At 51.8% G+C, this 12596-nt stretch overlaps 1 protein-coding gene across 1 annotated transcript in view; it reads right to left on the minus strand.

The window, feature by feature from the left end:
- Positions 1-928: 928 nt before the first annotated feature.
- Positions 929-12596, minus strand: part of GTF3C1 (general transcription factor IIIC, polypeptide 1, alpha 220kDa) — an 84771-nt gene continuing 73103 nt past the window's right edge. The window contains exons 31-37 of the mRNA XM_006859896.1: positions 11452-11736; positions 6205-6461; positions 4972-5246; positions 3029-3548; positions 2353-2404; positions 1776-1968; positions 929-1141 (exon numbers count right to left, since the gene is read on the minus strand). Of these exons, the coding sequence (XP_006859958.1) occupies positions 929-1141; positions 1776-1968; positions 2353-2404; positions 3029-3548; positions 4972-5246; positions 6205-6461; positions 11452-11736 (1795 nt within the window). The remainder of the gene's footprint in view (positions 1142-1775; positions 1969-2352; positions 2405-3028; positions 3549-4971; positions 5247-6204; positions 6462-11451; positions 11737-12596) is intronic.

Here is a 12596-nt window from a genome sequence, read left to right on the forward strand (position 1 = left end):
CTAAGGGCAGTGTCACTGAGACAGATGGATGATCACTGGACCTGCTGGCTGGCCTATGATGGGCATGCTCAGCAATAGGGCCTCTGTCTGCCGTGGGTTTGCTGGGACCACCACTGCAGGCTATTCCACAGCTAAAAGCAGGGAATACCCTGGGGACTGATGATCCCTTAGGAAACACACAAAACTAAAAGCATTTTGCTTCATTTTAATTAAAAAGAAAACAAAATAAATACATGCCAGGGACTTAAAATTTTTTTTTTTTTTTTTTTTTTTATATAAATCAGGAACGAGGCACAGAATAGAACAAAACAAAACCTAAGTCAATATGGCCTCCTCCTTTCTAGACTACGGGCCTTACTAGCTGAACTGAGGGGGGTGGAGAGGGAAGGGCAGGTGGGCCAGTCCCAGGCCACTTGGGGGGCTCACCCCAGGCCTCCGGAGGTCCTGGTAGGTGGGGCTAACTCACTGCCATGGCAGCTTGGAGGCAGGAACCCAGGTCCTCACAGTGGTGGCAGCATGTGGGTGTTCTGGGGAGCTGAGGGGCTGGAGCCGCTGAGAGGTGCACAGCCGTGCCCCCACCCTGAGAGATGATCACAGCAGGCTCGATGCCACCTGTGCAGGCAGCTGTTCTTTGGGAGCCAGGGAGGACAAGCCCTCAAGTGCTCCAGGTAGAAAAGGGCCCCAGCCTGCAACAGGAGCTGGGAGGCCAAGGAAGTGGGTGCAAAGAGTGGGGAGGGGCCTTGCAGCTGCCAGCACCTCCCAGCCTGCCCAGGAAGAGTGCCCGGATGGGATCAGTGTCCGCTCAGTGGCTCTAGCCAGGTGTGGAGTCACAGAACCATGTCCAGGCCTGGCTAGACTGTCCGAGTCCAACCTCTGGCCAGGGAGGCAGTGGGGTGGTGGTGGGGGTGGGGGGAACGGCTGTCCGGGCTTAGAAGTGGACCCACTTGTTCCAGTTGACATCATGGGGGAAGACTCGGCCCAGGCGGATGGTGCAGTCCAGCGTGGGCTCGTAGAACACCGTGTGGTGCTCGCCCTGGCTGGCGGGCGCCTCGGCCTCTTCTAGCACAGGCTTTGAGAAGAGCGAGACGACCGAGGGCTTCTTCAACAGACATTTTTTGATACAGCCCAGATATTCCAGACCCTGAAATGACACAAAAACAGTGGAGGTATGTTAGTCTTGTTTATTCTTCAAGCATTTATGCAACACATTCCTGTACCAGGAAGTTGCTGCCCAAAGCAGGTGATAAAACTTGAGGGGATTTCACACTGCAGCCTGATTCTAGCTCCTCTTGAGCAGCTGTCCCCTGGGGGAGAGTGAGCTCAGGGCAGCAGCTATCTAGGATTGCACACCCTGTCTCAGGACGGTGGGCACCCTCACCTGCTCACACACAACCCATGAAGTCCATGCCACTCGTTCACTGCCAGGCCCCAGGGTGTAAAGGGGTCAGACAAAACCCCTGGGGCATCAGCACTTCAGGCCAGGCAACAGCACAGAGGTGGTCAAGGACGTTGACATAGGCAGCCTAAGTGAGGAGAGCCAGGGCGGGAGGAGGCCTGAAGGGCTCGGGCCAGAGAGGCGGAGCTGCATGTGTTCTGGGAGCTGATCTGATCTGATCTGAGTGCCCTGTGCAGGTGATGCAGTGTGAGGCCGAAAGCAGCAGTCCTCTGACGGGCCAGGAGGCCTGAGCTCCAGCCTCTTGCCTGCTGCTGTGCCTGAGAACCCACTGCACATGCCCAGAAGCCATTGGGCCCCGAGTGGCTGGCCGCGGACGCACCTGAAGCAGCTCGAGCACAGCCACGGGCTGCAGAACGCCCTGGTAATGCTGCAGCAGGTGGCTCTCGGGGATGCCGGGCCTGGTCATGATGTGGTAGAGCAGGGCTTCCATCATGCCCTTACACACGGGCGTGTTCAGATGGCCGTCCACAATGCGCCACGGGCGGCCGACGAAGCAGATGTTCTCACAGTCCCTGGGGGGCCGGGGGGCCAGTGTCAGGGCAAGGCAGGGGAAGTGGGCAACAAGCCCCTCCACATGGGGCCCTGGGCTACAGACAAGGACACGGAGGGCTGGGGTTCCCAACACTAGGAGCCAACAACCTTTTCTTCTCTGCTCAAGGACACCCGCCCACCTCTCCCACCCACCTGGGCAGAGCGGGCCCATGTCCAGTGCCCTGACTGAGGACTGGCGCTCATGCATTACATGAAGGGGCACCTATGGCCATCCAAACCCTTGCCTCCACCCCCACCTCCAGTGAGTGATGGCCCAAATCGGCCTGTGAGAGACCTTCGGGCTCCTCACTCAAACCAGGGCTCGTCTGGAAGTCCAAGCACAAATGTCTCCGTTGTGCACTCACCTGCCCTGTGCTGCGTGTGTGAGGCTGCCGGCTGTAGAACTCTCGGTCAAACCTGACGGAAGAGAAAAGGGCTATGAGAAGTCACCTGTGAGCTTTGGAGACAGAGCAGTGACAAGGGCACAACCCTTTTCCTCAGGAAGTTTTGAGGAGGAAGTTGGGCTGTGGAAATGGGAGCCAGCTCACTTCACACAAAACTGGAACTAATGGCAGGGTGCAGGTGTGGGCGCCTGTCTCCACCAGGGGGAGCTAGGGAGTCCTTGTGAAATCCTTATGCAAAAACACCCTCAAGAGACAAACCACTTCAGAAACCTACTGTTGATTACAGATAAAAAATGCACCCAGTAGCAGAGGTAGAAGGAATGTTCTGGTGTCTGACCTCTGAAACGGACCGCCTTTACCCTCTCTGCTACTGCCCCCTCACAGCAGAGCCCGAGCAGTTTGCTGGGGTGCCTCTAGTTGCTTCCACCTTGTCATTCAGTCACCTCATGAGTTTCTGAAGCCATCTGCCCTCTAGTGGAGACATTTGAGGCAACATCTAACCCCCTGAAGGCTGCCTATGAGAAGTGGGTCAAAGGCCCCTTTTGGCATCAGTGGTCAGTTTCCAATCTGAGGAAAGTGTGGGCCTCATCAGGTCTGAGGACAGAGCAAGACTGGGGCAGGGGTCACGGTTTGGTACCTCGGGGCTCTTCAGAGCCTTCTGGAAGCTGGGCCTGACTGCTCAGATGTTCTTGACCAGGTGAGCTGGATCCCTCGATATCCTCTTGGTCTCCCTGCCCAGCCTCTGATGCTCCCAGGGGAGGCTTCTGGCTCCCCATGTCTTCAGGAGCTGCAGGCAGAACAGGTGCTCGGCCTTCCGGACCGTCATCTGCTCTCAGCCCAAGGCTGGGGGTAAAGCGCACGTCCTGGAGCGTAGGCCTCTTTACAGGGGGCTGCCGGGCACTGTCGGAGCTGCTTGGACTGGCTGGGTCTGTGCTGGCCCAGCTGGCATGCCTCTTGGTGCTCCGGGGTCCCTGCTGCCCATCACTGGCAAATCCTTCTAGGGCTCTGGTGTGGAGGTCTTCTCTCAGAGGCTCGGTACCCTCCTCTTTACCTTTGAGACGCACTGAATGCAGGAGCCAGGGATGGGCAGAAGCCATGGTCACCAGGCGAATGGTGTTGCCACCCACTTCCAAGAGCTGGTGCTGCTCCAGGAGGTCCTAGGACAAGCAGGACACACTAGGTCTGTTTGGGTGGCCTGACGGGTGATGATCATAGTGCTTGCTCCCTGCCTGTTGCCTGTGAGTGTCTTCAACAAGTGGCAAGCCCCGTTCAACTAGGGCACACAGTGTCAGAAGTAGTAGATGTGGCTTCTGGTCCTGGGTCTGTAAGAACCAGCCAGGCGACCTGGGCAGTCTCTTTCCTTCCCTGGACCCCAATGTGGCGACATGTAATTCTAGTCAGCTGTGAGAAATTCTTGGAAATACAGCCACAGCCTCAAAGCTGATGGAAATTTTTAAGTGTCCTTGCGCATGGCCAACATACCCCCTCAGAACTCAACACCCCAAGCTCTAGCAAGCCAGCCCTCCAAAGCATTCCCATGTGGATGAGAACAACTCCTCTCATGTGTATGCCATGCCTTTCTGGTATCTAGGAGAGGCACAACTTGGCTCCCTGCCATCTTTCTCCCATCGCCTATCCATTGTCAGTGGGCTCTGGAAGCCCAGCTGGGCACACCACTGGCTCCCCCTGACTCACCTCCGAAGGCCAATGTGTACCCTGTCCTACTTCCTGCACAATGACAATGACAAGCACAGCAGCTTCTGAATCTGGGAACTAAGAGGTATCTCTGAAGGTGTCTCCTTGCAGGTATCCCAGCTCCCTTTGAAGTCTGCTATGCCCAAGCTGGCTCCTTCCCCCACATGACTGCTGCATGGCAAATGTCTCAACGACATCACCAGAATCTGACCTGCATCCTACCGCCTGTCATCGATGCACCAAGCTCAGGGCCCTTCCTATCACTCCCTGGTGTACAGTTATTTTACCACTTGTAGCTTTCAGACATATACAATTTTGCAATCTCTTCGATTTCACCAAGACTGCATCTGCACCTAGTCTTCAGAGAGGACTCTTACCACAGAGAATCCAGAAATCACGGCGCCATACTCCCATAGTGATGGAGCAGACATTCAGCAAGGGTAATGTGAGGATACGCTCAGCTCCCCCAGGCCAGTGAGGCTCCGTTTCAGTAATGGGGGCAGTGATACGGGCACACTAACTGGATTTGCATATAATGGGTCAGGGTTTCCTACCAGGTGAAAAGGTGAGTGCTAGGCTCAGAAGACCATTTGTTCCCCCATTCTTTGTGTCCTCTTGTCACTGACTCAAAAGGGACCAGGCAGGTAAGCCAGGCAGAGGATCTCAGGGGCAGTAGGAAACAAGAGAGCTGTGGGTTACAAGACCTTCTGGAGGAGGGGCAGTCACTGCTTGGCTCCAGTCAAGTGGGACTCAGAACTCTAGGTGATCCCTCCTAATTTTAAAATACCGAAACCAGTGTTTAAAGTACTACACTCAATGGCCCGATAGTATCAGGCCACCTGCAGCGTGCGCCTGGCCTACAAAGTCCTAACTGGTTTCACTCACCTGGACATAGTCAGTGAACGTCCTGGTACGCTCACTGTCTGTCTTTGCGAAGGCAGAAAACTGTTTGCTCAGTGCCACCTTGTCAATCCCAAAATACCCAGTGGCTGCAATGGCCCTCTGGATCTCCAAGGCGGCAACCACGTCTCCCGGTTTGTACCCAGACAGCGCCACAAGGTGCACAAACTCTTCCAAGCTGTTGTCCTGGGTGCTTATCACTCTGGTAAGGGTGTCAGGGAGGCAGGAGGTTCCCACTGCCAGCTCATGCAGAGCAGTGTCTGCAAAGACAGGAGGGGGATCTGAATCATTCCTGACATGAGCCTACCTCCCCAGACACACACTACTACAGGACACGTTCCAGCTGGGCCCCCACTGCAGCTGACTGGACTGACTTTCTCCTAGGCCATGATGACTCCTGCTCAATCAGGGTTCTGAAGGAGAACCCCTCAACTCTAGCTGCCTGGTTTCTACTTCTGTGCTTATGTGTTTACTTCTTGTTAGTCTCTGAGAAACTGCTGGGCCCACTTCTGCTTATGGCAGCCAGGGCCAGTTTCTGTTGTTTCCTGTAAATGGTATCTCTGCACAGAGACAGTAGTCGAAGGCTATCTGCCTCGTCCAAACTCCAAACTCTTTACTGGTGAAGACAGAGAGCAGCCACTACGCCTTCAATGATGGGAAAAGGCAAGTCTGTGGAGGCAGGAAGAGGCTGGGGATGGGGAATGGGGAGGGAAGGGCTCTAATAGGCTCACTTTACAGTGTCCAAGGTCATTAATGCATTTTTTCAAAGTATAGAAACTGGAAGTAGAAGAGGCAGGAGCTTTTCTTTCACTGCCAAGGGTGAGAATGATGAAGACTTCCAGAGAGTCACTTAGTCAGAGCTAAGAAAAGCAGTGAAAAGGCTGCATCAGGGATCTCCTAGAGGAGGGGGGACTGGGAGGGAACGGCTGCTTTTCTCTCAACTAAGTGTATTACTCTTGATACAAGGGACAAGCGACAACGTGGGCATCTCTGAGGTGGGGTGTGTGCACAGCTCTGTAGGGCCTCCGCGTAGGCGGGTGCTCTCAGAGGGCTATGCTGCCCGAGTTGGCTGCCAAGGGTGGGGAGGTGCTTTTCCTGGTTTGTTTTTGGTGTTAGCACCATGGCTGTGGCCTGCAGTCGACCCAAAGGATGGACATTAGCCTTCACAGCTCAGCAGCTAGCCCCCAGTTTCCAGGCTCCAGGAGGGGAAGTACTCACCAGTGGGACGAAGACTATTGGAGTTGGGGGTACAGCGGAGCCGGAACTTCACCTGGCAGGAGTTCACAACAATGCTGTCGTTGGGGCTGAGGTTGCGGTTGCTGACAATGCCAGGGGCATAGTAGCCCCTCATCAGTAGGTAATTGGTGTGGGAGGCCTGGGGGGCCTTCACTTCAATGTTCTGGCGCTTGCCTGAGCCTTCATCCAAGTCTTCCTCTTCCTCTTCATCCTCTTCCAGGCTCCCATCCTTCCCCAGGCTAGAAGAAGAAAAGTGGGGCCAAGCTGATAAAATAGACCCCTTATATGTGCCCTAGCTGTCTCTTCTGGTGATACCAGCCCCTTCTGTAACTGGCCTGGTCACTGGTCAGCCACAGCTTCGGGCACTCCACTGGGCTCTGGCTGTGCTTAGAGAGCCTGCTCTTAGGTGACTGCTCATTTCACCCCTTCTCTCCCTTTTCCACACTGCTGACTCCCTTCACAGCTATGTCTTTGCAATAGCTGTTCCTTTGGCCTGAAAAATCCATCCTATGTCTCTGTCCAAAAAACTGTCTACATTTTCACTGTGTCCAAGTTAAGCTACTATGCCCCAAGCTACTTTCTCTTCTTACCCCTCTGGTGGGCTACTGTTAGATGTCAATATGACTAGGCCATGACTCTCAGAACTGTGTAATTACCCTCCGTTTTGTCATCTGATGTCGGGGAGTTTCCTTGAGGTGTGGTCTGCGGCCGATGTACATGGACATTGTCACAAAGCTCACCAGCTCTTGACCTTGCATCTGACTCATTATCCTCTGGCCTCAGGATCTTAGAATTTGAGTCAGGAGGAGCCTCCAGTCTGATGCCTGACCCACACACTTGCCAGCCTCCACAACTCTGTGAGCCATGTCCTTGAAATAAATCTATCTCTGAGTCTATACTTCGTGTGTGTGTGTTTGTGTATATGTGCATATATATGTATGTATGTATACACATACATACATGTATATATACACACATACATGTATACATACATACATATATATGCACATATACACAAACACATCACTGCTTTTGCTTCTCTATAGTCAAAGACATTTGGTGCCAAGAGTGGTTCTGGAGAGAAAAAAACCTTAAAGATGAGCTTTCTGAATTGGTCTTGCTAAACCTAAATACACTGATGACTCTCATACGCCACTACGATACAGGGTACTATTAACGCACGGCGTACAAGGCAGTTGCTGTTAAGTGCTGTCAAATCAGCTCCAACCCATAGCGCAACCCTGTATAAAGCTTCCCAGGAGCAGCTGGTGAGCTTGAAATACCAACCCTGTGGTTCAAACCAACTTTGCAGGAATTTAACCCACAGCGTCACACCAGGACTCCTAAAGACTCGGTGGTGGTGTGCCGGGGAGTCAGTTCCAACTCAAAGTGATCTTGCACAGGGTTTCTGAGGCTGTAAATCTTTATGGGAGCAGAAAAAGCCTTATCTTTCTCCCATGGAACAGCTGCTGGTCTTTTCAAACTGCTGACCAACTCGTTACCACTACGTTACCAGAGTTCCTTGAGATGGCAGTAGAAGTATGTAAAGTACCGTTACCACTGGATGGAATATTTGTGAGAAACAAGGCTCTGGGTGATTGTGTATTGGATGCTTAGTCTGAGTTCTCTCGAGAAGCAAAATCAGGGACGCTTACAGCGATTCAGAGAAGTTTATATTAAGAAATAGGCTCACACAGTTGTAGACGTGGGCAAGTCCCAAGTCTGTGGGTCAGATGAACCAAGATCAGCAGGCCAGACGGCAGGCTGCTGCTGACTCCCAACACTGGCAGCCAACGCAGGAGGCCACTGACTTGGGTCCAAAGAAAGATGTTGGATGAAAAGCCAGATGTAGGATCCAGACCCAGCAGAAGACAGCAAGCAAACTTCACTTGAGTGTTCAATATACTGGAAGCAGGCCACACCCCCAGGGAGACTTCGTTTCTGTTAATTGGCTGCTCACTGCAGATCTCGTCATCAAAGTGATTATATTATATTAGATCTCACCATGATCTAATTATGATCACTACCAAACAGAATCCTGGCCCAGTCAAGCTGACTATCACAGAAGCCTTCCACACTCTGGCTTCTTCTGATTAGAAGAAATGGGGTTCAGAAACTTGGGATGGGGGCATACAGGCAGATAATCAAGATGCTGGGGACACAGAGCCCCCTAAATTCTGCTCCATCAGTCCTGCCAACAGAACCAGCCCTCTTATTTCCATTTGAAGAGATGATTCCATCTTTGTATGCTAAGCCTCCCACCCCCAGCTGTTACCTGAAGAACCTTTGTCTGAGCTGTTGCCTGGCACTACCTGAGGCAGATGCATTAGAAGCCATTACTGAATGTCCCCAAGATTTACCACCACTACCCAATTTTGTTTCTAGTCCTGTACGAAGACTTAACTCACAGACACTGGACCTAGTACAGGGACTAGGCTTGTTGGTAAAACACTTGCATGCTAAAACCCCAACCAAAAATTGCTGCGTTCATTCAGACTAGCAGTGAACTTTAGGACAAAGAAGGGCTGCTTTGGAGGCTGTCAATCTTTATGGGAGCAGACAGCCTCATGGTCACCAGCCCAATGCCTGAACCACAGTGCCATCAAGGTTCCTAGGTATGTGCTGTCATTAAGTCGGTTTCAGCTCCACAGGGACCCTGTATAGGGACGCTAAGGCTGTTAATCTTTATGGGAATAGAACGCCTCACCTTTTTTCTGAGGACTGGCTGGTGGATTTAAAGTACCAACCCCGGGGTTAGCAGCCCAATGTGTAATCCACTAGGTCACCAGGGTTCCCCCATTCGCAGGCTTGTTGTTAAGTGCCGTCGAGTTGGTTTCAATTCATAGCGACCCTGTCTACCGTTTCCGAGGAGTGGCTGGTGTGTTTGAACTGCTGACCTTGTGGTTCACAGACTACTGCTGACCCTACAGCACCACATGAGGAATTCATTTGCAGGCTAGTGGGTGGGGCATTAACTCAACAAAAATTCAGGTGACTTGATAAGATGAATGTAAAACTAATGTTCTCCCATATAAACTATCACATAATTCACAATAAAACATTAAAAAAACAAATAACCTTCATGGACTTGTACCTCAGGATAATTTCTAGGTGTCTACTGGTGTGGCTGAGTGTTGCATCTGGCCCCTCCTATAACTAGAAAGGAGGTACAATGCCTGGCAGGCCTTTAGATTTGGAGGCAATACATCTCTCATTTTCTTGATAACTGTGCTACTTCAACCTATTTATCAAGTGTCTTTGAGAAGGCTGACAGCAGGTTCAGGCTGTCATGCAAATCCCCTGCCACTTGGGCCACATGACCCAGCTGATTCAATAGTGCTGGAGGTGTGATGACAGACAGAGATGCAGTTTGGAGTCTTGCAGGCCCTCGGGATTTTGGAGCAATGCCCTGCCACCCTCTGCAGATGACGACTCCTTTTGAGAAGTAGCTTGGCTTGTTACTGGGCCTTAGTAGACACTGAATGCCTACCCATGGGCCACCAAGGCACCATCCAACCAAAGCTCCCCATTATAAACTGGGTGTGGTCTGACCCCAGTCTTACAGCTGGACATGTACAGCAGCATTCCATCATGAAATGGGAGTGGTAGGTATGAATCCAAGCTCAAGCAGGACCTGAAGGCACAAGTAAGCTGCATGAGGAAGTGGCCCAAATGCCAGTCTCCATTCCCATCACATGACTGTCCCTCTCCCAGTCTGCACCTGTGATCACGATCAGCTGACTGAGGGAGAGAAAACTCCTGCTTGGTTTAATTACGCACGATGAGCAGGCACCACTTGGAAGTGGGCAGCAGCCACAGCACAGCCCCTGTCTAGGGCCTCCCTGAAGGGCAGTGGTGAAGGAAAATCCTCCCAATGGGCAGAACTCCAAGCAGGGCACCTGGTTGTTCACTTTGCTTGGCAAGAGAAATGGCCAGATATGTGACTGCATCGGCTGTTGCTAATGGTTTGACTGAATGGTCAGGGACTTGGAAGGAACAAGATCGGAAAACATGACAGAAAGCAAGGGGAGGAGGCATGTGGATGGACAGACCTCTCTGAATAATACTGAATACACCACGGACATACCTAGTTCTTGGAAGAAGCACAGCTTAAAATTCTCCTTACATGTAGGGATGGTGAAACACCATCTATGGTCTTTACCACACTGTCAGGAGGGACCAGTCCCTGGAGAAGGATGCCGTGCTGGCTAAAGCAGAGGGTCAGCAAAAACGAGCCGTGTAGTGAGGTGGACTGACGTGGTGGCTCAGACAGAGCACGACTGAGGGTGGGGACGGACCAGACAGTGTCTGGGTCTGTCGTACACAGGGTCAGTATGACTCAGAACTCATTCAAGGGCATCTAACGACAACATACAAACCTCAAATGTTTCTCTTTTCTTCCTTCCCTTACCCCACAACTTATTATGAAAGATTACGATGTAATATGTGTTGCCAAGTTGGTTCTGATCCGTATAGGGTTTCAGAGACTGTAAATCTTTATGGGAGCAGAAAGCCTCATCTTTCTTCCAAGGAACAGCTGGTAGTTTTGAACTGTTGACCGTGAGGTTAGTAACCACTGCGCTACCAGAGCTGCATACAGGTGCCACGTGGACAACAGGTAGAATGTGATGGTCAGTGTTAGGTGCCAATGTGGAGAGGCCATGGCTCTCAACATCAAGTATCTGCCATTTTGTGATGTGATCTAAGGGGAGTTTCTTTGGGGCTTGCATCTGAGTCATCATCCACTGACCTCGGGATGTTAAGATGTGAGCCAGAAGCTTTCTGCCTGACCTACTGAATTGAGGTTTGTCAGCCCCTGCAACCAAGTGAGTCAGGAGTGCCCTCCAGCTTGATGTCTGTCTCAGAGATTTGGGACTTGCCAGCCACTTCCCTAACTAAACCCTCTTCTTCATATACATTTATAGACACACGTCACTGGTTTTGCTCCTCCCTGCCACACTGTACCTTGAATGCCCTTCTCTTTGTTAGGCCGAGTCATACCCTGTTTGCTTCCCATAAGCACTCAGAGGCCCCATCGTGCCCACCTGCACACTGAGCTTCCCGAAGGCAGCAGAGCCCAACGCAAAGGAGAAAAGTGCAGCAAGTGCTGCCGGAAGGTACGGCCCAGATGACGGAGCGTCAGCCCCACAGAGAGATGAGTCTGTCCAAGCTCCTGTGAGGGCTCCCAACCCAGAAGTGTGTGCACAGGACCCACCTCGGGGCTCTCACCTCTTAATGACGTCGTTTTCCACCATTGAGCTGTCCACCACCACAATCTGCTCTGGGATCTTGACATCCAGAGAAATGAGGCCCAGAGACAAGAGGGTCAGGGCGGCCACACAATGTCCCCCAGGGCAGTCCAAAGAAAATGCCACCATGCCATCTGAGGAGTCATTATCCTGGTCTTTGAAGGCAAAATGATCAGGCTGGTCCAACCTGCCAGCAGCCAGGACCCTGCTGAAGAACTGGAATGATTCTGTGCTCACGGTGCTGGGGAACCGCCAGGTGAAAATTCTGCAGAGACAACAAGCAGGGAAGGGCCGACAAACCCTCCAAATCATTACAGACAAAACTAGCTAGCCTGTTTCTGTGGTGCCCCCACCTGTCTGTGTCTTTTCTCTCTAGTCACTAGGACACCTCAAACCAGGGCCATGTCTTTTCATTTTGTACCTGAGGCCCCGGTCACGCGGAACTGGGGAAGATAAATGTACATTTGTTACAATCACCTTTAAATAAACCAACCCTGTATGAGGAGGCTGCTATGGGGAGGAAGCCCTGTGTCTCTGCCCAAGGGTATCAATGTCATGAACCTGGAACAAGTGACAAGAAGGACCTAGCAGTCACAGAAGGGAGTGAGAGATTCCGGTTCCGCTGACTACACTCCTGGTTCAAGTGGGAACGTGGAGACAGAAAGCTGCTCGAGGCCAAGCAGCCTTCCTGGGCCTGGACCCACAGTGTTTGAAGTCACAGGCAAAACAGAGGGATAAAGAAACTAACTCTTTGCTAACTTTAAGCTCTGGATGCAACCTCTGTAGACTTGAGACCAGCGTGGAGAAAGGTCAGGACTAGAAGACGCTCCCTGGGAATACTGGTCTAGGAGCTAAATGTGGAAGGAAAAAGAACATCCCTGCTATGGACTGAAGCCAGGCTGTGAAAACACACACCTCAGCCCCTCAACCATCCATTCAAGACACTTATATGCTGCCAACAGCCTGGAAAACACAGAGCAGTTTAAAAGTGACATGTGTAAGCCTGTCCTCCAGGAGACTCATTGTGCACACAAGCCTGAGAATCATGGACCAACAAGGATGCACTTTGAACTGGACCAATGATTAAAAGCTGATGTCACCCAATTTGACAGGACAAAAGAAAAT

Source organism: Chrysochloris asiatica, unplaced genomic scaffold, assembly GCF_000296735.1.
Source record: "Chrysochloris asiatica unplaced genomic scaffold, ChrAsi1.0 scaffold00034, whole genome shotgun sequence".
In the NCBI taxonomy this organism is placed as follows: Eukaryota; Metazoa; Chordata; class Mammalia; order Afrosoricida; family Chrysochloridae; genus Chrysochloris; species Chrysochloris asiatica.